The sequence below is a fragment of the Balaenoptera borealis genome (genome assembly GCF_965194805.1).
Source record: "Balaenoptera borealis genome assembly, chromosome: 7".
Lineage (NCBI taxonomy): Eukaryota > Metazoa > Chordata > Mammalia > Artiodactyla > Balaenopteridae > Balaenoptera > Balaenoptera borealis.
In genome coordinates, this window is record NC_138864.1 from 13,853,583 (window position 1) to 13,879,852 (window position 26,270).

The window sequence follows — 26,270 nt, forward strand, 5'->3', positions numbered from 1 at the left end:
TAATATATAAATATTAATAATACATAATCTATAACACTAGCATAGGTGGAAGCTAATTCATACTTTTCATTAGAGTAAAAGAAGCTAAGTCTTGAACAAAAGTTTGCAAATTCCCACCCATCCCTCTGCCCTGTGGGCCCTCCACACACGCCCCCTTTACGTGCCTACAGTATGGGGTGTGGGGTGGCAGTGTGGGAGCCCATGGGACCAGTAACATATCTGACATGGGGTTAAGTTTTAAAGGCATAAAGATGGTACCACAGAAATCTTAGAGGCAGGAATTCTTAGGAAGAGGGTCTGTGCTCTAGATGCACAGAACATACGTCACCTTTCTGCTCAGCCAGTGCCCACAGTTCCGTAGCTGCTGCCCAAGACAGTGTCATGGGGTATTCCACAAGGACGTGCTTGCCAGCGTTTAGGAACTGTCTTTGGAAAAAAGGGATAAATACAGAGAAAATGCACTTCAATTAAACTTCACTTAAGTGCCCCGAATGACAGAGAACAGAATGTTATAAATGCACAAAAGTCTCCATGTAAATGTGTCATGACGAAACACGGGTGAGAGTCAGGGCCAGAGGATGAGGAGGATGAACTGCGTCTCACGTGATTTTCTACTAAGCGGTAAGAGAAAGGCTTTCTAGTCATGTGTTCATTTGAACACTCACCCATTCGTCTACTCACGTATTCAACCAGCTACTATGTACCAGTTACTCTGGAGGAGAAATACAGCCATGTTAGCAGGGAAATTGCCTAGTACCATATGACAGCTGTAAATAAAAACCCATGGCAGCCGGCTCTGCCTGAGGCAATCGGAAAAGACTTCCCTAAGGCTCTGAACCGGGTCTTGAAGTATCAACAGGCATTTTCCAGGTGCCAGGGGACGGGGATGTTGTACTCTGAGCGGCACATGCAGGGCGCTTGGGTGTTTACGGGGCTTTGTCCACTGGGACGTGGTGTGAATTTCAGCATTTCAGCATGGCAGGGGAGTGGGCTACGGGGAGTGGAGGGAAAACTAGGTCCTAAAAGTAGCTGGGAGCCTGATGTAAAGGACACACAGTGCTGTGCTCAGAAGTCTGGCTTTTATTCTCTAGATATTCCAGGAAACAAACATTGATAAGCATGGGAATTACGTGATCACTTTGTTAAGGACATACCCTCTGGTGCCACAGAAGCTTAAGGGGAACCACAGAAAGGTGTTTCTGGCCACACTTAGAGTGGGCCTGATAAACAGGGAGCAGCTGATTCTGGGGAACGGCGTGGTGGAAGCAGCTGTAGTTTAAGGTAAGGACCCAGAAGGGAAGCTGAGATTCTGGGGGCGGCTGGCCCTGCCTTGTCAACTGCCAGGTCCTGAGTGGGGCTCCTCCTTCCAGGCTCAGTCCTACCAAATGCTTGGAGGGCTCTAGGCTCTGCATTCAGAGGTGGGGCGGGGGAACACTTCACTTCTCCTGCTCTATGAATAATAATGCGATCTCCCCACCCTGATGCCACCACTATCTCCTTACTCATCTCGTGGCAAAAACTCTTCATATTAAAGCAACTCCTAGAGACCTTCTCAGAGATCTCATGTTGTTGAAAGGGCAAAGGATAAAATGTTGGGAACTGAAAGGACTATGGCAATTCTCCTAAGGCACAGAAAAGATGGTGGCTAAGTTAAACCACCAGAAAAAGGCAGGCACTGTTCAAACCACACTCAATAAGTTTTTTACAAAGAAATAAGATACTTTAATTGTTAATGTTTTTAATGTTTTAAATTATGGTGTACTAAATAAATATTAGTTCTACAATATTTTTCATGTCCTTATACATTTATAACCCAGAGTGAGAGTTCACATTTTGACAATTTTTAAAGGTCATGGATCCAATGTAGTCTTCCCATCAATAATTAAGACCCCTTTGCTAGATGTCAGCCTGCCCAGGCATTTTTATCGTCCCGCACTCCTGTGCAACGCAAGGACTTGAACACCCACCTGATGTAGTCTTCGTGGCTGGAGCTCTCACTGCAGATATAAGCAACCTCAACCTCTTGACTGGAAAGAGCATCTTCCAAAGAAATCTGCGGCACCCCATCAGTGCTTCCCAGCTTTCGTCTATTTGAGAGGAACAGACAGGTGGAGCTCAAAGTAGGCAGAACTGAGAAAACATGTTCTGAGAACATGTTTTCTCATCTCTGAGAAAACATCGGCTGAGAAAACATGAGTGCCATCCTTCTCCCCATCTCCCAACAATGTCCTGGTGATCGACTTCTGGAAATGAAGCGATGAACCTCCTGCCTCCCACTTCCAGGGCATTTTTCAGCACGCAGCGAGAAACACAGCCTCTGGGGTGAAGTCGGGGACCTGGCGTCGAGTGCCGACACCACCGCTAACAGCCCATATGACATGGGACTCTTTGCATTACTTCATCTCTAAGATAAAAAGAACTGGTCTCCTGTAATGTCATGAGACACGATCTCCACGGTCCCAGCCAACTTCAAGCACTTGGCCAGACACCAGGACTGCCTAACCTAATCCAAATCCAAGACACTAACACCTTTAAGGGGCAAAGGGCCGTGTGACTTCAAGCTCCTTCATGTTCATCGTGGCCTGTGATGGTCAAGTGGAAGGTGGGTGCCACTGCCTCACTTACAGCCGAGCTGACAAAGCCCAGAGAGGCAGGGGCTCCACGGCTAACGAGCAGCAGAGGCAGGACAGGAGCTGAGCCTTCCGGCTCCTGCACGTTCAGGAGGACCGCTGCCTTAGGAGAGCCGAGAGCCCCGGCTGTCTGCGCACTGCCCCAGAGCGGGGGCTGGAGAGGGCCAGTCCTCCAACGGCGGCTGCCACACAGGAGACGCGGCAGCCGGCAGGAGGCTCGGGCCGGCTCAGAGCTCCACCCGAGCAGCAGCCAGAGGGCGTCTGGAGAAGCGGGGCTGCGGCAGGACATTACGGCGGGTTTCTTCCCGTGGGGACCACCGACCTACACGGCTCAGTCTGACCAGAGCTCCCTGCTCGTCTCCTGTGTGCCTGCCCTGTAGGGAGTATGTGCGGAGCGGACCAAAGTCCTCAGCTTCCAGTGAGCTCAGTCAGCTAGAGGGAGGAAGACACGTACACACCTATAGCAACGAGTCAGCTAGAGGGAGGAAGACACGTACACACCTATAGCAACAAGTCAGCTAGAGGGAGGAAGACACGTACACACCTATAGCAACAAGTCAGCTAGAGGGAGGAAGACACGTACACACCTATAGCAACAAGTCAGCTAGAGGGAGGAAGACACGTACACACCTATAGCAACAACACGAGACCAACAGGAGGAATGCCGTGCCGGGGGTACAGGTGAAGGGTCAAGAAGGCAAGGAACCCCAAGTTTCAGGCTTTCAGGAGAGGCTTCCCGGGGAGGTGATAGGACTTAGCAGGGAGGTCGTGAGGAACAGGGCACGTGAGAAGGGGACAGTGTAATAGCAGCAGGGGTGCAGTAAAGCAGGGATGGGGGTGAGCTGGCTGTCCTCCCGAGGGACCTGGGTAGGGTCGGCATTCCCGCTGCAGCAGTTACAGCGCCAGCTGCCAAGGGCGGGGGTGCAGGGGGAGCAGAGGCCCCACTTCAGCCTGGAGCCCGTGTCGTGCAGGATCCCAGCTGCCGGCAGGGGAGCGGCAGGAGGAGCGGTGCCGGCTAATCGTCCTGTCAAGCCTCCCATCTGTGCTGCTCCCTCAGAATCTTTTTTAAAAAATTAATTAATTAATTTATTTTTGGCTGTGTTGGGTCTTTGTTGCTGCCCGTGGGCTTCCTCTAGTTGTGGCGAGCAGGGGCTACTCTTTGTTGTGGTGTGCGAGCTTCCCATTGTGGTGGCTTCTTTTGCTGCAGAGCACAGGCTCTAGGTGCGCGGGCTCAGTAGTTGTGGCACACGGGCTTAGTTGCTCCGCGGCATGTGGGATCTTCCCGGACCAGGGCTTGAACCCGTGTCCCCTGCATTGGCAGGAGGATTCTTAATCACTGTGCCACCAGGGAAGCCCTCCCTTAGAATCTTACTGGGAGGGGAAGACTGACCAAGGGCAGATTCCCAGCACTTCTGGGTCACCTTAGTGCCGCCACTTTAAATCCTTAAGGAAGGGCCAGGTTTCGAGACAGACAAATTGGAAGAAAGCAGGTCCCATAAATTAAAATTTGAGAGAACTTCTACGCGGACCGTCAGGATAGTTACTTACGCTCTGTTTAAGTATTGATATTTAGTTGATTTCTCTAAAGCACTAGGAAGCAGAGACGTGCCTGACTTGCTCTCTGCCGCATCACCTGCCGACACAGGGCCTACCTCTAGTTCCCAATGACTTATTGATAAGTGATGTTACAGGGCGTTAGTTTGGTGAATGGTGTGTATGTGAGGAAGTGGTCGGGGTGGAGGAAGGAGCTGAGGGTGGGGCAGAGAAGAAGAAACGCGCTGAAAAGTTTGGTTTTGAGTTACAGGAGATAAATGATACTCCTTAAAAGCGGGGCTCAGAATTATCAAAGGGGAAAAGAACACATGGTGTTTAAAAGATGGGCTTTGGAATCAGACAGACCTGCGCTGACGTCTAGTTCTTAGATTTTTCCAGCTGTGTGACCTCAGGCAAATTACTTACCCTCTCTGTGGCTCAGCTTCTTTACCTGGCAAGTGGGTTGACATCTACGTCAAATAGTTGGTCAGGCTTGGAAAGCCCAGGGCCCTGCATGGATGGCTGTCATGGTAACTGATGTGACAGTTACATGGTAACTGATGTATCACAGCTAAAGCTTTCATTCAGGCCGACCCCCATGTGTTCACTGTGCCGCTTCAGTAACCGTCAGGCCCTGTGCTCATCTTCCCTACCTCTGCCCGCAGTCCCCTCTGCGGAGGAGCTGAGCGTGGTCACACTCACTGTACATCCCAGCTGCAGGTCTAGTTACTCGTCAGTTCCCAGACCCGTCCAAACTTGTGATCTTGTGGGGCTGACCCTGCACGGTTCCCTGGAATGACCCTGGAGCTGGCTCGCTCTCTCCCGGGTCTGGAGGAGCTGCGTGGCCCGAGGCCTAATCCATCTCACCGGGCTTCCCGTGAATTACAAGGCACAAAGCAAAGCCACCTGGACACGAAGCCAATCAGGTTCAGGTACGCCGAGGAGGCGTGTGGATTCCGCAAGTCCCGGATCCGCACCGAGCCAGCTCTGCCGATGCCAACCACCACCACGCCAAACTTCCTCTCGGGCTGAAACGCAAGGGATCAAGGTGGGGTTTAGAAACGGTCCAGGCGTCTAGCAAAGCGCAGCAAAACAAAGACATGTGGGCAGGACCAGTCAGGGTCCAGACAAGCAAGCAAGGAGCCAACCCAGAACACACAGGAAGCCGCAGCAGGTAAGGGGGGATGAGACGCTCCCTGAAACGCGGGCTCGGAGAGAAGTCAGCTCCCCCCAGAACATTTCTGTGGGTGCTCTGACCTGTGTCGTCCATGGAAAAGGCTCTCCACTTCTACTGCCACCTCCCCCAGGATGAGAGATCTTCCTCTTTAAGCCATACCCAGCCCTAGTCTGGCACCTCTGTCCTCCCCGAATCCCTCCTCCAGTGGACGTGCGAATCTGATACAGCGGGGAGTCATTCAGAGGCCACAGCTGCTCAGTGAGATGTGGGCAGACAGGGCCCATGGGTACCAGACACAGTCACCTTACTCAGACTCCTCACCATGGCTTTCTGGGTTCCAACCAACGTCACTCCCACCCTACTGTGGCAGCGTACTCATTATTCAGGTACACTGCTGGAGGCTGGATGCGTACAGTATTACAATGAAAAATCAAGTCGACTTTTTCAAGTTATACAGCAACTCACTATAATCCAAACTGATAAAAATTATCTCTACACATCCCTCAAACCCAGTTCTTCTTGGACGTCTCCAAGCATAGAAACTCCAATGTCTCCCTAGCCGCTAGCATCTAGCCCCTTTCTTTCACCTTTGTCATCTGGGTGTCACCATTTCCCACTGAGTCCACCCCTCTTCCTGCGTCCACTGCTCTAGTCTTGGCCCAGGACTTGTTTCCCTCCTGCCTGATGACGTGACAAACCACCACCTGGTCTCACCCTTCCCATGTGTGGTCCCCAGGCCTGCCAGAGGAGATGCTTCAGATGAAAACTAAGTCCCCTCCCCTGATTAAAGCCCTTCATTTTCCCAGCTGTTACAGACTGAGTGATTATGTCCCCCCCCCAGAAGTGGGAACCCTGTCCCCCAATATAATGGTAGTAGGAGATAGGGCTTTGGGGAGGTAATTAGGATGAGATGAAGTCATGAGGGTGGAGCCTGCATGAATGGGGTTGGTGCCCTTCTAAGAGTCACGAGAGAGCATGCCTCCTCTCCCTGCTCTCCGCTCACGTGAGGACAGGATGAGGAGTCAGTAGTCTGCAGCCCGGAAGGGCAGCCCTCCCGCCAGATCTCAGCCTGATCTCAGGCTTCCAGACCCCGAACTGCGAGAGAGAAATTTCTGTGGTACTTTATTACAGCAGCCCAAACTGTAAGAGAGTTTGTAGGACACCAACTAAAGGGGAAAAAAAAAAAAAATCCAAGTCCACATTCTTTACCAAACACATAAGGCCTTTCACAACTCAGGTCCAGCCTGCTTCTCCAGCAACGCCTTCTGGTCAACTCCCCCACTGTGTAACTTTAGGCTTCTGACCTTCCAAACAACTTCAAAGTACGCAGAACACACATGACTGTTTGCTCCCTGTAAGTCTTTGCAAATCCTGTTCCCTTTGCCTGGAACGAGCTTCTCCCCACTGTCCACAGGGTGGATGTCCACACCTTCAAAGCTTTTAAGACTTGGGCATCTTACACTCTATGAAGCTTTTCCTGATACTATCAGTTAGATTTTTTTTTTTGCATATAATAAAACCCACCCATTTTAGTGTACAGTTCTATGGGTTTTGACCAACATAAACTCATATACCTACCACAATCAAGATATAGAACAAATGAACTTATTTACAAAACAGAAGTAGGGTCACAGATGTAGAAAAAAGATTTATGGTTACCAGGGGATAAGGGTGGGGAGGGATAAATTGGGAGACTGGGACTGACATCTATGCACTACTATATATAAAATAGATAACTAATAAGAACCTGCCGTATAGCACAGGGAACTCTACTCAATACTCTGTAATGGCCTATATGGGAAAACAATCTAAAAAAAAAAGAAGAGTGGATACATGCATATGTATAACTGATTCACTTTGCTGTACACCTGAAACTAAAACAACATCGTAAATCAACTATACTCCAATTAAAAAAAAAAGATATAGAAAAGTTCTATCACCCCTTCCAAAATTACCTGTGCCTCTTGGTAGTCGACCCCTATCCTACTACCCCAGGCAACCACTGATTTGTTTACCATTCCAATAGTTTTGCCTTTTCTAGAATGTCATATAAATGAAATCGTACGATATGTAATCTTTCGAGTCTTATCTTCTGCCTAGCACAAGGCATTTTTCAACTATGTTGTTGCATGTATCAATCATTTGTTTCTTTTTATTACTAAGTACTAGTCATAATGGCTTGTTTATCCATTTCGCAGTTGAAGAACATTTCTGATGCTTCCAGTTCAAATGAATTCATAATTCAATTACGAATAAAGCTGCTATAGATAGTCATGTCCTACTTTTTGTGTCAGCACAGTTCTCAAACTTGGGTAAATACCTGGGTATGAGTTTGCTGTGTCCTATGGCAAGTGTAGGCTTAACTTTATGAGAAACTGTCAAACTGAGTTTTTCCAAAGTGTACCTTTACACCTATACTGTTTTGCATTCTCGCCACTGATGTCTGAGAGGTCCAGCTGTTCTGCATTCTCACCAGCACCTGGTATTATCAGGTTTTCTCCTCTTTTTGTTTTAGCCATTATAACAGGTGTGTTGTGGTCTCTCACTGAGGTTTCTATTTGCATTTCCCTAATGACTAGTGATGTTGAACACTGTTTAGTGTACTTATTTGCCGTCTATAAATCTTTGCTGGTAAAGTGTCTTTTCAAATCTTTTGCCACTTTTTATTGGGTTGTTTATTTTCTTATTATTGAGTTTTTAGAGTTCTTTATATATTTTTGATACAATTCATTTGTCAGATATGTAATTTGCAAACAACTTTTCCTAGTCTGTAGTTTGTCTTTTCATTTTCTTAAGAGTGACTTTTTAGGGGCTAAAGTTCTTAATTTTGATGAAGTCAACTTATCAAAAAAATTTTTCAATGGATCATTCTTCTGGCTACTCCAGTGTCACAAATATTTTCTTCTATGTTTTCTTTTAGACATTTTATAGTTTAAGATTCACGGTTTTAGCTTACTTTAGTTTTAGTTACTTTTTTTTTTTTTTTGGCCACATTGGGTTTTCGTTGCTGCACACAGGCTTTCTCTAGTTGCGGCGAGCGGGGGCTACTCATTGCTGCGGTGCGTGGGCTTCTCACTGCGGTGGCTTCTCGTTGCGGAGCACGGGCTCTAGGCACGCGGGTTTCGGTAGTTGCAGCATGTGGGCTCAGCAGTCGTGGCATGTAGGCCTTAGAGTGTGCGGGCTTCAGTAGTTGCGGCACGAGGGCTCAGTAGTTGCAGTTTGTGGGCTCTAGGGCACACGGGCTTCGGTAGCTGTGGCTCATGGGCTCTAGAGTGCAGGCTCAGTAGTTGTGGCACACGGGCTTTGTTGCTCCGCAGCATGTGGGATCTTGCCAGACCAGGGATCGAACCCATGTCCCCTGCATTGGCAGGCGGATTCTTAACCACTGTGCCACCAAGGAAGTCCTTAGTTACTTTTATAGTTTATGTTCTGAATTAATTTTTCCACATGGAGTAAGCTATGAATCAGTTTCTTTAAAAAATTTTTTTAGAGCAGAGAGGCAGCTTCTAGTATATATATTCATTCCACAGGCGGTATCAACTATCTACAACTAGGCGGGGCTATGCCAGCCCTGTATTTAAATGTACCAGGGCTTTAAACCCAGCTCATGTGCCTTCTTCTCTGGAAGCCATCAAGGTTCATTTTTTTTTTTTTTCCGCATATGATACCCAACTGTTCCAATATGATTTATTGAGAAAGACCATGCTTTTTCTCTTGAAATGCCTTTGTACCTTTGTACAAAAGGAAACTGTCTTGATCACTGTAGTTTTATGGTAAGTATGGAGTCCATTCCTGTGAATCCACCAACTTTTTCTTTTCCAAAATTATAGTTCTCCTGCCTTTACATATAAATTTTAGACTCAGCTTGTCAATTATTAAATAAATAAAATAAAATGAAATAAAATAAAAATTCCTGCCAGGATTCTGAATGGGATTATGTTGAATATATGGATCAGTTTGAGAAAAAACCCAACATTTTCACAATAATGAATCTTCTAATCCATGAACGTGGTACATATCCCCATTTATTTAGGTCTTTGATTTCTTTCATTCTGTCATTTTCAGTATATGGATTTAGCACATTTTTTGTTAGACTTATACTTGTTTTTTTTTATGATTTTTAGTGCTATTATAAATAGTATTTTTTTTTAACCTTCCATTTCCAATTGTTCATTGTGAGTATATAGACATACAATTGATTTCTGTATACTGACTTGGCATCTTGTAACCTTGCTGAACTCACTTATTACTTCTGGCAGCATTTTTGTAGATTCCATTAGATTTCCGCACAGACCAGAGTCAGATGTGAACAGAGATGGTTTTACTTCTTCCTTTCCAATCTGTATGTGTTTTATTCATTTTTCTTGCCTGATTGCACTGGGTGGGACTCCAGTATGATTTTGAATAGGAGTAGCAAGAGCAGACATTCTTGCTCACGTTTTAATCTTAGAGGACAGCATTTGGTCTTTTCACCAAGAAGAATTATCTTAGCTGTAGAATTTTTTGTAGATACCCTTTATCAGGATGTGGATATTTCCTTTTATTCATATTTTGCTTACATTTTAAAAACCATAAATGGTCTAATTTTGTCAAGTGCCTTTTCTATGTCTATTGAGATGATTGTGTGATCTTTTTCTTCTTAAAGTCTGTTGATATAGTGACACCTTTCATTCCCAGGATAAACCTCACTTGGTCATAATGTATTATCCTTCATATATATTGTTGATTCTATTTGCTAAAATCTTATTAAAAATGTTTGCATCTGTGTTCATGAGAGTTACTGGTCTGTAATTCTCTTTTCTTGTAATGCCAAATTATTTCTAGTATTTCTGATTCTATAAAAGTATTCCCTTTTATACTGCCTGTATAAAACATTTTATATCACTGTTAATTCTACTAAAGAACTGCTTTTTCTTTACGGTATGAATTCCGACTGATGGAATACATGCCCTTAAAATAGGTTTCCTTTATCCAATAAAATTAAGGTTACTGGTAAGTTTCTTGGCTTTAGGGCTGGGCAAGTTGCTACTAGCACATTTTAGGTAAATAACATTCTTCACTAAACACTGTGAGATCATTCATTTGAAACTTTCAGAATAATTCATAGAAAATAGATAATATATTAAATTACACACTGAATGGTCAATCTACAACTATAGAAATTTATATATGAAGCAGCTCTTTAAAGAAATAAGACCCACAAATATGTCTGTCTTGGGATAATATACATAATTGAAATGAATAAAATCTGGAAGACCAATATTATAGGTTTTATATTTATATATACTTTTAAATTACACTACTGTTTAAACATTTTCCTAAAGTCAAACCCTCCTTTCCAGCTGGCACGGTTTTTCAAGCCTAACTCTTGACAGGGGGTGGCTCTCTGGCATTAGTGAAGTAAAGAAGGTGGTGATAAGATCAAGCTGAAACCATTAATCCAGGTCTTTGAATTGCACTGGCTTCTTCACCTGCACCTTCTCCACTCCCACCCTCATCGCCATGCCCATCATCCATAAAATGACCCACTTCTTCAAGTTTTAGATTGTTTACTTGTTTTCCATTATCCTTAACTTGGCACTATTTTAGGGAGCCTGCGGCCGACCTCCTCATGCCTAACAGAAATTCATCCAACTTGCTGTACATAAAGCAGCGGCATGGCTTCCATTACCATATAAATTGACTAAAGGAAGAAAAGAAATACACAATGCTAAAGAGAACTGCAGCTTGTGAGGACACGTACATCCAATCCAGCCAGCCTCAAACTGACATCTTCTTTGTTTAGCATTCTCATTCATGGGTTAGCTTTCTTGGACCACTGAGTTTGGAGCCGGTGGCGATTATTCTCCAGGAACATGTGCCAATTTAGAGCCTGTGAAGCAGTAGTTTGGGCTGGGTTGGCGTTTGATGTGGCCTGAGCTGAAACGGCAGCTTGACATTGTACAAAATATCACATATCACTAATGAGCATACAAATGTTTGCCACCATAGTATCTGCAATGGACTAAAAGCAAGATACACTGGCAATCTAGCTGGAACAGCTTGCCCGAGAAACTGGTTGTCTACGTTTCTTTGTATTACGTGTGGAAACAGATAACTATACGGGAATCCATCTGTGCTTGTGGAAGCGTGTGTTGTCTCAGTCTTTCTGAGAAAGAACTGGCAGCTCTAGACACGATTTCTTGACTGCATGATGGAGCGGCTGATCTTGAATCATCTGGGCTAGAATTGCTGCTGGATGCTGGCATTTCATGGCTTTCTCTATTGGCACTGGGTTTGGAGTACTGGGATGAGTTCACGAAAAATACACAAATGATAAACCATATGACACTCATTTTGTTTTCTGATCATCTTTCGGTGGCAAATGATCAGGAAGGAGTCTGCCCAAGTACAGCACTCTGATCCTTTGTCAAATTTATTATCTCACAGTTTCCGAGGGTCTGGAATCTGAATGTGGCTTAACGGAGTCCTCTGCCCAGGGTCTTACTAGGCTGCAGTCAGGAGCTGGCAGGTTACGTTCCCAACCAGAGCCCAGGGTTCTCTTCCAAGCTCATGTGGTTGCCAGCAGAATTCAGTTCCTTCTGGCTGTGGGATGGAGAGCTCTTAGAAGCCACCTGAAGTTCCTGACAAATGCCCCTCTATATAAGCAGTTCACATCATAGCAGCCTGCTTCTTCAATCCAGCAGAATTCCCCTCTGTGGAAAGGTTTTAACTACAGAGACAATTTATTTAATAGGTATAGTTGGAATATATATACATTCAGGTTGCCATTTCTTTTTCAAAGTGCTTAGGAAGTTTGAGTCTTTCAAGGAATATGCCCATTTTATCTAAATTACTCATTTCCTAGCCACAAAGGTATTCATAGTATTCTCTTATTATTCTTTAACTGTCTGTAGAATCTGCAGTAATGTCCTCTCTCTCATTTCTGATATTGGTAATTTGTGTCTTCTCTCTCTTTTTCCTGAGCAGCCTGGCTAGAGTTTTATCAATTCTAATGATGTCAAAAAAAACCCAAAGGACTATCTATAGGTTTCACCGATTTTCTTGATTGTTTTTTGTTTCCTTATTGCATTGACTTCTGCTCTTATCCTTATTACTTCAAATTTTCTGCTTATTTTGGGTTTAATATGCTTTTTAAAAAAAAACTCTGAGGTTGGGAATTTAAGTTATTCATTCAAAAACTTTCTTCTTTTCAAAAACAGACATTTAGTGCTATAAATTTCCCTGTAAGTGATGGCAGTGCTTTAGCTGCACCCCACAAACTGGGAAATGTCATGCTTTCATTTTCATTCAGTTAACAATACTGTCTAATTTCCCTTGTGATTAACTCTTTGGTCAATGGATTATTCAGAAGTATGTTATTTAGTTCCAGATGTTTAGGGATTTTCCAGATATTTTTCTACTATGGGTTTCTCATTTAATTCCAGAGAAGTATCAGTCAGAGAACAGCCTTTAAATGATTTGAACCCTTAAATTTTTAAAAACATGTTTTATGATCTAGAATATGGTCTATCTTGGTAAATGTTTTGAACACACTTAAAAAGAATGTGTATTCTACTGTTGTTGGCTGGACTGTTCCATAGGTCTGTTAGATCAAGTTGGTAGATAATGATATCCAAGTCTTCTATATACTTACTGATTTTCTGTCTACTTGTTCTATCAATCATTGATAGGTACTAGAATCTCTGAATATAACTGTAGATCTGTGTATTTCTCTTTACAGTTCTATCACTTTCTGACTGATGTATCTCAGAGCTCTATTGTCAGGAATATAAATTTTTAGGGTGGTTATGGTGTCTTGATGAATTAACCACTTTATCATTCTGAAATGACCATTTTTATTCCTGGTAGTGTTTTTTGCCCTGAAATTTATTTTGTCTGATATCATCAATCTACTCCCAGTTTCCGCTGATTTGTGTTAGCATAGTACATTTTTTTTCCAACCCCTCACTTTTAACCAATGTGTGCTTTTATATCTAAAGTGAGTTTCCTGTAGGCAGCATATTGTCAGGTCTCGCTTTTTATTCAGTCTAACAATCTCTGCCTTTCAGTGAAGTGTTTAAACAATTTACCCTATGATTACGGATATGGTTGGGTTCCAATCTACCGTCTTGTTGTCTTCTATCTGTCCAATCTGTGCTTCTTTCCCTCTTCTTCTGACTTCTTTTCAGATGAATAAAATATTTCTAATGATTCCATTTAATCTCACCTGGTGGCTAGTAGCTGTAATGTTTTTAGTGGTTTATTAAGGCCTTTATATGATACATATTTTACTTAGCACAGCCTGCCTTAAGGTAACATCGTACCATTTCACACGAGAACCTTCCAACAGCTACTTCCACCTCCTCTCTCCCAGACTTTGTACTACTGTTGTTCCACAACTTACTCATAAACCCCTCAAGGTACCAGTCGGGATTCAGTCTGGAAAAGAGAAACCATTCAGTGTGTTCTAAGCACAGAGTTTTAACACGGGGAATTAGAGGCTTATATCAGCAGTCCCCATCCTTTTCGGCACCAGGGACTGGTTTCACGGAAGACAATTTTTCCACGGACGGTGGGAGGGGGGATGGTTCAGGCAGTAATGCAAGCGATGGGGAGCTGCAGATGAAGCCTCGCTCACTCGCCCGCCCGCCACTCACCTCCTGCTGTGCGGCCCGGTTCCTAACAGGCCGTGGACCAGTACTGGTCTGCGGCCCCGGGGTTGGGGACCCCTGGGTTACATGACCATTGCCACCACTGGGGAGCTAAAGCCAGAGAAGCCATCACTGACCATCTCCCTGCCGTACTGAAGCAAGTGATTCTCAAGAGCTTGCCTGGACGCCAAGACCTCGGGGAAAGCATCTGCAGCCTTTTGCAGCCTGCAGCTGGGAGGAAGCAACTGTGCTCTCTCAGTAACAGTGTCTTTTTCTTCAGCCTTCCAAATCTCCCAAGACGGCTTCTAACTGGCCAGCTTCACACATGAAATGGACCAGTGGGCAATGTAGTTCCAGGCTTGTCTTCCTTGAGTCAGGGAGAGTGTGGGAAGGAGAGGCCACAATGCCCAACTGACAACAGGCAAGTTAGCCCAGTGAGTACCTTCTGGGTTACAAGTTCACCCTTTTAATTTTAATTGTTGACAGTCTCATATACAAAAAGCAGGAAGACAGACTTTAGAGAAATCTGTACTGTAACAGCCAAAACACACACGCCTGATCAAATATTTGTTTCTTCTTTCACCCAGAAAAGGAAACAAGCAATCTCCTTATGAGGCTGAATATTTACAGCATTCCTAAGATTAACTACTAAATTACTACATTTCAGAAAATAACCAGGAATATAAGTTTCTATTAGCTTTAAAAGAGCCATGAGGTTAAGAAACAGCTTCATTATCTGTAAGAAGCCAAGTTACTTTTTCCATTTTAGTAATTAACAATACACACAAACTTGTGTACAAAACCTGGCTTGCATGGTGTCAGACTGAAAGTGCTTCTGAGTTTGGTTTAGACAACATTCCTTTGCAAAACTGACACAAAGGGACAAGATATGGGTGAAAATGCTGACATATTAACAGCTGAGTTCTTCTGTGGGAAAGAACTTTGTTTTTGAGAAAAATGACTTTGCTAGACCATTTTACCTTCGCCTGCTTATTTTACATGAGGCTTCTTCAAGGCATGTTCTGAAAGGAAACTGCAAATCAAAGAGGTGAGGGCTTCTGGTTTCCCACTGCACATGGAAGGAGCTTGGAAGTTGCTACTCCATCCTGATAATGGGTAAACAGCTAAACAGACTGAAAAACTAACTAAAACTAAGTCTTCCAGGATCCTTAAGAGAGGTGAGGACACAAGGCAAACTGCTGCCCCCAAGATTGGACAGACAGAGGGACTAATGCAGAGAATAACTTAGTGGAGCAGAGATTCAAGAGTAGAAACCACCACAGGAACCAGATGCCAGAACCAGTAGGAAAGCCTGAACTGTAATGGATGAGTTGCTGGGGGCTCAGCGTGGACAACTTGGAGACCTAAAAACTCCAGGGGGACCCAGTCACGGGGAGACCCTCTCAATTTTGTGAGATTTACCTCCAAGAGCTTGACCAGGTTCCCACAGTAAATACTGGAGATGTTTCCCCTTGTGCTTCCAGCAGGAGTGGGGAAAAAGCACCACTCTGAAATATACCAGAGTGTGCTGTTCTTCCGAATGAGGCCTGCCCTCACAGAAAGCTAGCTAACCAGACCCTAACCTGCTGGGGAATTATCAGACCCTATCTGACTGCAGGGAAGGGAAAAACAGTTGACCCTTGAACAACATGCATTTGAACAGTGTAGGTCCACTTACACATGGATTTTTTTAAAAAGTAAATATTACAGTACTACACAGTTGCAGCTGGTTGAATCTGTGGATGCAGAACTGTGGATATGGAGGAACCGTGTATTTGGAGGGCCGACTGTAAGTTACAGGCAGATTTTCAACTGCACAGAGGGTCAGCATTTCTAACCCTGGTGTTGTGTAAGGGTCAACTGTACAAAACTCCAGACTACTCTAGAATTCCATTTGTGAGAAGGGAAACACCCGACTCTAGCCCACTCTAGCCATACTCTCCCACCTAAGAGGGGAAGAAGAAAAACAACAACTGAGAAATACTTGTGTGGTTCACAGTCCAGAGGCACAGGCTCACTAAAAGACTGAGACCTGATCATGGGACCGGAGAATGCTTCCCCTTCCCCCCACACCTCACCACCACATGACTAAAGGCCCATTTACAGCAGCTCCTTTTACATGATACATCATGTCTGGCGATCAAGAAAAAAATGAGAAGCCATAGCAAAAGACAAAAAACACAATTTGAAGAGACAGAGCAGCATCAGAACCAGACATAACAGGAGTGTTGGAATTACCAGACTGGGAATCTAAAACAACTTTGATTACTATGCTAAGGGTCTAATGGATAAAGCAGACAACATACAAGAACAGATGGGCAATGTAAGCAGAGAGACGGAAATTCTAAGGCAGAATGAAGAAGAAATGCTAGAGATCAAACACAATGTAACAGAAACAAAGAATGCCTTTTATGGGCTTATTAGTAGACTAGACATGGCTGAGGAAAGAATCTCTGAAATTGAGGATATCTCAATAGTAACGCCCCAAACTGAAGAGCAAAGAGAACAGAGACTGAATAAATGAAGCGAATATCCAAGGACTGTGGGACAACTACAAATGGTGTAACATACATGTAATGGGAACACCAGAAAGAGAAGGAAGAGAGAAAAGAACACAAGAAATACTTGAAACAGTAATGACTAAGAATTTTCCCAAATTAATGTCAGACACCAAACCACAGGTCCAGGAAGTTCAGAGAACACCAAACAGGATAAATACCCCCCGACCCCTACAAAATGATGTTAGGCATATCATTTTCAAATTACAGAAAAGCAAAGATAAAGAAAAAAAATCCTGAAAGAAGCCAGAGAGACGGGACTTCCCCGGGGGTCCAGTGGTGAAGACTCCGTGCTCCCACTGCAGGGGGCGCAAATTTGATTAGGGAACTAGAATCCTATATGCCGCGTGGCACGTATAGGAACTAGAATCTTATACGCCGCGTGGCGCAGCCAAAAAAAAAGAAAAAAAACAAAAGCCAGAGGGAATCAACCTTACCTACGGAAGAACAAAGATAAGAATTACATCCAACTTCTCCTCAGAAACCATGCAAGCAAGAGGAGAGCGGAGTGAAATATTTAAAGTGTTGAGAGAAAAAAAAAAAACTACCAACCTAGAATTCCGTACCCTGTGAAATTATCCTTCCAGAGTGAAGAAGAAATAAAGACTTTCTCAGACAAACAAAAATTTGAGGGAGTTTGTTGCCAGTAGACCTATCTTGCAAGAAATGTTAAAAGAATTTCTTTAGAGAGGAAGAAAAATAATACAGGTCAGAAGCTCAGGTCTACCTAAAGAAAGGAAGAAGGATTAAGTGAAGGTAAAATAAAAACTTTATTTTTCTTATTCTTAATTGATCTAAATAACAATAAAATAATAACAGCAACAAAGTATTCAATTATTTATGCTTATGTATATACTTTATGTATTTATATGCTTATACGTGAGTGCAATGAGTAACAGCGGTGACACATAGGACAAGAAGGAGTGGGGTTGTTATGTTATTTTACAGTACTCACGCTGTCTGTAAAGTGGTATAGTTATTATTTGAAAGTGGACTTGGATTAGTTGTAAATGTATATTGCAAGCCCTAGAGCAACCAATAAAAAAAGGAAGTACAACCAATATACTAAGACAAAAGAGAAAATGGAATCATAGAACACGCTCAGTTTAAATCACAAAAGGCAGAAAAAGAGTGGAAGAGAAAAATAGGACCAAAGAACAAAGGCAATGAATAGAAAACAGTAACAAATATTAATCCACCTACATCAATAATCACTTTGAACGTTAATGGTCTAAATGCATCAGTTAAAAGATAAAAGATTGTCAGAGTGGATTAAAAAACAAGACTCAGCTATATGTTGTCTACAAGAAGTCCACTTCAGATACAAAGACACATATAGGTTAAAAGTAAATGGATGGGACTTCCCTGGTGGCGCAGTGGTTAAGAATCCGCCTGCCAAGGCAGGGGACACGGGTTCGAGCCCTGGTCCGGGAAGATCCCACATGCCGCGGAGCAACTAAGCCCATGTGCCACAACTACTGAGCCTGTGCTCTAGAGCCCACAAGCCACAACTACTGAGCCCATGTGCCACAACAACTGAAGCCCACGTGCCTAGAGCCCATGCTCCGCAATAAGAGAAGCCACTGCAATGGGAAGCCCGCGCACCACAACGAAGAGTAGCCCCCGCTTGCCGCAACTAGAGGAAGCCCACAGGCAGCAATGAAGACCCAATGCAGCCAAAAAATAAAGAAAGAAATTAAAAAAAAAAAAGTAAACGGATGGAGACAAATACACCATGCTAACACTATAAGCAAAAGAAAGCAGGAATAGCTATGTTAATTGCAAGATGGGCATTACATAATAATAATGGGGTCCAAGAAGACATAATAATCCTTAACATTTGTGCACTTAACAACAGGGCACCAAACGACATGAGGCAAAATCTGATAGAACTGTGAGGAAAAACCCATGAATCCAAAATCATAGTTGGACACTCCAACACCCCTCTATCAGAAATGGACAGATTGAACAGGCAGAAAAACCAGGAAGGACACAGTTGAACTCAACACCATCAGTCAATTGGACATAACTGACATCCATAGTCTACTTTACCCCGAAGCAGCAGAAAACGCATCCTTCTTAAGCACACATGGAACATTCACCAAGACAGACCACATTCTGGGCCATAAAATACACCTCAACAAGTTTAAAAGAACAGAAGTCATACGATGTCTGCTCTGAGACCACAGTGGAATTAAACTAGAAATTAGAACAATAACTGGAAAATCCCCAACTGTAGGAGATTAAACAAGTCAAAGAGATGGCTAAACTGCTGTGCAATTTAGTAGCTAAAACTTTGGCAGAGAGAACCAGCAGAAAGCAGAGGAAAGGGGAAGAAAGATGAGCAGGAAGGGGAACGTGCACACAGATTATGAGGAGGCTGAAGTATGGAAAGAAAGAAGGCAGCAAGACGTGCCCAGCAGACAGGTGGGCAACGGATTTCTAGAAGCCAGGATGTCTAAAATTCCATTTCAGTTGTCTGCTGTGCTCTGCTGTCTTGAACCCTTGATCAAACGCACTATATATCCAGTCCTGTACACGTGGTATTTTAAGGAACAAAGGAACAGCAGCAGTTTCAAGACAGCAGAAAAGGGACAGACATAAGGAACAGCAAAGTGACTCAAAAACTAACTGGGGACCAAATTATAGTCACAGAGTGAGCTTGCTCTCCCTGTCTTGGACTCAGAGAAGCTGAGTGTCTGGAGCTCAAGATCTGACGATGGAATTTAGAGAAAGTTCGGATTAAGAACACATGCAAGGCCAACTCGGAAAAAAAATTATTCTGAGGTGAGAGTAGAAGAAAATGTAAAATCACTATAGAACTTCAAGGTGGGAGGTTTGAGGGCAGGTGCTGGGTTTCCACTCCAGGAGGGGGTATGAAGATTTCAAATAGTCAGGAAGGACAACCTAATGTTTTTCACTTGTTTACAAGAATCAGTAAGTTTGATAACATACTGGCTGGCCTGGGAAGACCGGCATATTCGTACGTTGCCAGAGGGAGAGGAAAACAGGCAACCTTTGTGGAGAGCAACTTGGAAATGTTTATCACACAAATATTCTTTGCTCAGAGAAATCCACTTCTAAAGCATATATGCAAGTAAAATGACTCAGGTTTATTGCAGCCTTGCTTGTAACAGCAAAAGACTGAAAATAATGTGTATGTTGTTAATAGCAGACTGGTTATATAATTATGGTATGCTACACAGCTATAAAAAAGAACAAGGAAGTTCTTTTTGTATTGGAAGGGACTGATCTCCAAGATATATTGTTGGCTGAGAAAAGCAAAATACAGACCAGTGTAAGATGTGTGCTCTAGTTTGTGTAAAAAAAAAACAAGGGGGGGGGAGGCAGCTGAAGGGAAAAAATACTTGTATATGTTTAGAATCTCTCTGAAAGGACAGCCAAGAAACCAGTAGCACTGGTTGCCTGGGAGCATAACAGAGTAGCTGGGAAAGAAGAGGTCTTCTCGGAGTCAATCTTTTTTCTTTCTAAATTCTTTAAAATTTTGAATCATGTGAACGCATGTTATCCAAAATACAAACACTTAAAATAGATATAAAAATCCGAGGGATACTCTGAGCAGATCAGAGCGCTACAGTCTGTACAGCCTTGGGCTTACTCGCTGCTCCTGTCCTAGGCTCCAGCTACAGAGCTGGGCGTCCTCTGCTGCCTCGTCTTCAGTACGCTCTGGCCCTGCCCTGGGCCTGTCCACTGCCCCCAAATCAGCCAGCTCCTCATGCCCCCGGGCTGCATCTGCTCTCTCGACTCACCCTTCCAGCCCAACTGTAAGCTGGTTTTCACTACCGCACCTCTCTGCCTTATCACAGGGCATCTCAGATCTTCTCACTGCCGAATTCAAGGGCTTTCCCTCAGCGGCATTCTCCCGGACCTCAACTCGTATTTGACACTTCAGGGGACCTTCTTTAAATTCACTCCTTCCCTGTCTTCCCTCGTCTCAAGGCGAGGTTTCCTTCTCGCACTTCATCCTGCGCCCTAGTGTTGCACATTCCCCAGTGCTCAATCCTGGCCCTCTGTTCTCCTCTTTTCCCCATATTCCCAGAGTGGGGGAGGGGTGTCTCTCACTCTTAAGGTTTCCAGGACCACCGTTATGCGGAAGTCTCCCACATCATGCACTGTGAACCATCCTCTTCTCCAAGCTCCAGTCCCAGGAAGAAATGCAAACTGGGCATTTCCACCTGGCCGTCCCACCCTGACCTGGATCATCATGTTCTGTGCTAGATTCCAACCACCCACCCCACCTGACTGGCTGTGCTCTGAACTTCCGGGCAAAGGCCAGTGGCTCTGCCAATTCTGTCAGGCACCCAGCCTGACATGCTGGGAAATCCTGGGAGTCATTCCTGCACTGGACAAATCCTCTGAGACCAAAGGGCTGATTACGGCTGAGATCCTGCTCCTCTCTCCCTCTCCAGCCAGCCTCAAGTCTCTGCAAGTTTTCCTTCCTCTACATTTTTACTGATCCACCCAAGCTCTGGAATGCATCACGAGATGACTAAACAGTCTCTGAATCATCCCATCATTTAGTCAACTGCCATTCAGTGAGGACACACGGTGTCTCAGGCATCATGCCAGGTGCTATGGGTATGCTAAGATGAACAAGGCACACAGACAGTTCTACTCCCAGTCAAAGAACGGAAGGTAACAAAAGAAGTGATACATAAAGGGTGATGGAAATTCACACGAGGGAGGTACCACTTCCAGAGAGCGAGCTCTGAGAAGTTTTACTGGAGCAGCGAGGACCACGTCGGGCTGCCCTGGGATGAGACAGGAGAGGGAAGTGAGAAGGGTGACCACCACCACTAGAAGGTGGTCACAGGGTGTTGAAGGCAGAAGAGAAGGCAGAATAGTTAGAGGGGGACCCAAGGTCTGGGAATATTTTTAAAAGGTTGAGAGAGAAAAGGCACCAAAGAAGGAAAGGTCGAAATTATACAACAGAAGGGGTGGCTGATGATTGATAGAATTCTTACCGGGCCAGGCTGTATGAGCTTAATATTAATGCTAAGTTTTTACTCTTTTTTTTTTCACAACTTCCAAGAACATGAGAATTAGAGTGAGTTACGGGGCCTTCGGATAAGGCGGCAGAGGCCCCAGAAAATGGTTAACAGAGGTCAGCCCTGGGGTGGAGGAGGCTGGGGGGATGGGGTAGTTGGGAGACTCGCTTTTGACTATTTAACATTTTGTATATAGCTTTTGAGCTTTGTACTAGGTCTGTGTATTGACGTTATTACAAAACTAAATTTTTTAAAAGCTATTTTTTTTTTGTTTTACACATATCTACATTTTTTTTTATAGTCTTTTCCATTATGGTTTACCACAGGATATTGACTAGAGTTCCCTGTGCTATAGAGTAGGACCTTGTTGTTTATCCATCCTGTATATAATAGTTTGCATCTGCTCATTCCAAACTCCCACTCCATCCCTATCCCTCCCCGACCCCTTGGCAACCACAAGTCTGTTCTCTAAGTCTGTGAGTCTGTTTCTATTTCGTAGATAGGTTCCTCTGTGCCATATTTTAGATTCCACATATAAGTGATATCATATGCTATTGGTCTTTCTCTTTCTGACTTACTTCACTTAGTATGATAATCTCTAGTTGTATCCATGTTGCTGCAAATGGCATTATTTCATTCTTTTTTATGGCTGAGTAGTATTCCATTGTCTATATGTACCACATCTTCTTTATCCATTCCTCTGTCCATGGACATTTAGGTTGTTTACTGTGAATAGTGCTATGAACATAGGGGTGCACATATCTTATTTGAATTATATTTAAAAACTACTATTAAAGATGAGTTTCTGAAGGGCATGAGAAAAATAGGATGACAGTAGCTTGACAAGACCTCATGTGTTGCTTTGTTCTGAAGAAAGTAAAAACTAAAGCAGTCGGAAATGTTGAGGGGAAAGATCGAGGAGAAACGAGCCCAGCAGTGCAGCTGGTCAAGGAGGTAATCAGGGAGGCGGTACAAGGTCTGAACAGGCAGCAGAGTCTGCAGTTCAGAGTGCGGACAAAGAGTGTCGCCTGCCGTTTCAGTAAAGAAAGGCTATTGAGGCCATCAAGCCCTCAGCCACTGCAGCCGCCCCCGAGGTGCATCCTGAGGGGACTCAGGATGGGAAACAGCAGGATACTGCTCTTAGGCACCCTGGATAGCTAAGGTGCACATCAAGGGAATGATTTCAATAAGCCTAGACTCTTGCATCTTCCCATACATAGAAAAGTGATAAATTTATTAACTTGAGATGTCCTTTTTCCTTTAACAGTAATCTTTTTTTTTTTTTTTTAAAGATTTATTTATTGATTGATTGATTACTATGTTGGGTCTTCGTTTCTGTGCTAGGGCTTTCTCTAATTGCGGCAAGCGGGGGCCACTCTTCATCGCAGTGCGCGGGCCTCTCACTATCGTGGCCTCTCTTGTTGCGGAGCACAGGCTCCAGACGCGCAGGCTCAGTAGTTGTGGCTCACGGGCCTAGTTGCTCCGTGGCATGTGGGATCTTCCCAGACCAGGGCTTGAACCCGTGTCCCCTGCATTAGCAGGCAGATTCTCAACCACTGCGCCACCAGGGAAGCCCAACAGTAATCTTTTGATGTTCCAATTGCCTGGGGGTTTTTCTTGGGCAAAAACCCCTATATATCCTGGCTTGTCCATTACCTCTTTGGAGCAGTGCCTCAGAGCTTCCTGAGAGGCTGTATCCCGGGCTTAAGTCCTCCGTAAGTCAGCAGAATAAAACATAATGCTCAACTTTTAGGTGTGCATGTTTTTCAGTCAATACGCTTTCACCAGAAATGTCTGGGACGGGATGCGATGGGTCCTTTCCCAGTGTCCACTCCCCTTCCTTCTTCCCAGATCCAGCCCTGGGGTAGTGGGGGAAGCTGCACCGGGTGGGACTGATTAGTCTAAGCCAGTTGGCAAAATCCTGGCTCCTCTGACACAGTAATTAGTCCAGGAACGGGCATGTGACCTGGTTCTGGCCAGTAAGACCTAAGCAGGAGTTTCGTGGAGGCTTCAAGAAAGGAGTTTCCCCCTTTTCTGGGAGAGCTGCAGGAAGCCATCTCTTTCTCCCGCTCAGAGTGAACGAGGAAGCGTGTAGTCCCAACCTCTGCTGACAGCCACCCTAGAGCCCTGAGGGGCGCTACCTCGAGGATGAAGCCAACACTTGGATGAGAGGAGAGAGATGACAAGACCCTGGACATCCTTGATAAGATGGCTGAGCCACTGGATCAACCCGCCCTGAAGCCTGCCCTCCCTCTGGACTTCCAGGATAAAAACCACATTAAACTGCGTTTTCCTGTACTCGCAGCCTGGAGCTCTGTCACTGATAAGCACGCCTTCCACCATGAAAAAAGGAACAAGACAAACAGGGAGTCAGGAATTGAGAGAGATGATGACTGATGGTTCCAGTTTTTGTCCATCAAGTAAAAGGTGACCCAGGTGCTAAGAGTGAGGAGGGAGCTGGGAGGAGTGAGGAAGACCAGACCTGGTTGTTCAGGGCAAAGGGAAAGAGAGCCGCCTGGGGCTACGGAGCGGGGCTGGTGGGTGTGCCGAGCACCGAGATGAGGTCGAGACCACTGCCAGCCGCAAACAGCATGAAGCTGCGCCACTCACCCAAGACCACCGTCCTGTGGGGACAGCCTCTGGGTTGGCCATGGGGGATCAAGAGGACAAGGGGAAAACGAGTTGGAGACGTGAGCACAAGAGCAGTCGAAGAGGTGGACCCCACCATCTACGCTGGACCTGGAAGGGAGAGAGAGCAGAAGGGGCTGATGGGTCAGGAGAAAACAAAGGGACAGAGAGACTAGGCATCTCGTTGGATGGAAGAACAGGTTCAGTGGAAGTGAGACGACAGGGGGGTGATGCAGAGAAAGGTCCTTGTAAGCCGAGTTAAGTGTCCCCAGAATAACACAAGGGCCCAGCAGCCCCCATGGCCCAGCCCACTCCACCCCTAACCCAGGAGTGTTGTTTCAGGATTAACTCAAGTAGATAAATCCTTATCTCACTGAAGCTCGACTGACACAGATAAGAACTCAGAGGGGCCTAATTCTTCCCATATCACCTGGAGCCATGTGTGGTGGCAGGAAGGAGGGGACATGTTTTCAAGTTTGTGCTGATGTTTCTGAAAACTCTGGAGGAAAGAAGACACTCTGTGAAGGAGAAATGAGGGACACTGCAAAAAAAGCATCCTTAAACGGGTCCTTTGAGAGGACTCACCTCTGTGTTCATCTTGGTCTCTTTCTGCAGGAGCTGTGAAGACAAAAGCAGAGGTTCAGGACCTTGGTGGCACCGCCCCAAACTCCCCGCCGACACTCTCCCTGGCCACCCCCCTTCTCCCCCCATTTCCTGTCCCACTGGCCCCATCTTCCCCAAATGCCTTCACCACCTTGTGCCCTCCAGTGAGGGCACCCAGGCCGGTGTCTGATCTGAGGCAGGTGGTCGCTGCCCCCCTGGGGACATCACACCAGTAATGTTTCTCTAAAGAACACTGCCAACCCCCAAGGTCCCCCTCTTATACTAGAAGGGATGCTTCTGTATACTTAAAAGAATGATGCAGGGCTTCCCTGGTGGCACAGTGGTTAAGAATCCACCTGCCGATGCAGGAGACACGGGTTCGAGCCCTGGTCCGGGAGGATCCCACATGCCGCGGAGCAACTAAGCACATGCAGCACAACTACTAAGCCTGTGCTCTAGAGCCCACGAGCCACAACTACTAAGCCCGTGTGCCACAGCTACTGAGGCCCACATGCCTAGAGCCCGTGCTCTGCAACAAGAGAAGCCACTGCAATGAGAAGCCCGTGCACCCCAATGAAGAGTAGCCCCCGCTCGCCGCAACTAGAAAAAGCCCGTGTGCAGCAATGAAGACCCAATGCAGCCAAAAATAAAAATCAATAAAATAAAATAAATTTATAAAAAAAAAAGAATGATGCATTCCCCAAAGTCGGTGCTTGGAGAGGATAGCTTTGTGTCTGACCTTTTTTCATGGGGACAAGCAAGGCAGTAAGAAATACATGCTTCTTCTCTCCTCGCTGAGTTTCCAACGGACTTAAATATGTTAAAAGATTGGGACTGACATACACACACTACTATATATAAAATAGATAATTAACAAGGACCTACTGTATAGCACAGGGAACTCTACTCAGTACTCTGTAATGGCCTATCTGGGAAAAGAATCTAAAAAAGAGGGGATAGATGCATGTGTGTAACTGAGTCACTTTGCTGTACAGCAGAAACTAACAACATTGTAAGTCATCTATACTCCAATAAAAATTAAAAAAAAAACAACCCCACCAGTTCAGTGGGCTACTCTGAAGCCTTAGCACTGAGGAGGAGGAAGGGAAGAGTAAACAAGCAAGCATGAGTCACAGGGAAAGAAAACGGGAAGATGATGGGAAACAGGAGAGAGAAGGAAAAGAAATAAGGAACTAGCGTGGAATAACAGGGGTCCCAAACATTAATGGACTCCTGGGGCTGCCTGTTGGAGACGTGCTTTTCTGGGTTCCACCCCCAGAGTTTCTACAGGGGAGGGAGGCTAAGAATGTGCATTTTCAACAGGCATCCAGGAGGTCGTGCTCAGATGGTCCGAAAGCCACTCTCAGAGCACCGCTAGAATTGAGAGTAGAACAGATGGGCCCCTAAGAATGAACGTTCTCATTCACTTTCAGAGCTGTTAGAACTGCCACTTTATTTTGACTAGGATGGTAGGTGGGTGGCCAGAGGGGACGGAGAAG

The 26,270-nt window shown here is 45.0% G+C and overlaps 2 protein-coding genes across 2 annotated transcripts in view; one reads left to right on the forward strand and one right to left on the reverse strand.

The window, feature by feature from the left end:
* The window catches only part of COA1 (cytochrome c oxidase assembly factor 1), a 240,344-nt gene that overhangs the window by 81,148 nt on the left and 132,926 nt on the right, over positions 1-26,270 (forward strand). The gene's annotated exons all lie outside the window — the stretch shown is intronic.
* BLVRA (biliverdin reductase A) overlaps positions 1-26,270 on the reverse strand; it is a 57,775-nt gene that overhangs the window by 18,266 nt on the left and 13,239 nt on the right. The window contains exons 2-5 of the mRNA XM_082399893.1: positions 24,754-24,786; positions 5,070-5,191; positions 1,968-2,087; positions 329-426 (exon numbers count right to left, since the gene is read on the reverse strand). Of these exons, the coding sequence (XP_082256019.1) occupies positions 329-426; positions 1,968-2,087; positions 5,070-5,191; positions 24,754-24,765 (352 nt within the window). The 5' untranslated portion in view covers positions 24,766-24,786. The remainder of the gene's footprint in view (positions 1-328; positions 427-1,967; positions 2,088-5,069; positions 5,192-24,753; positions 24,787-26,270) is intronic.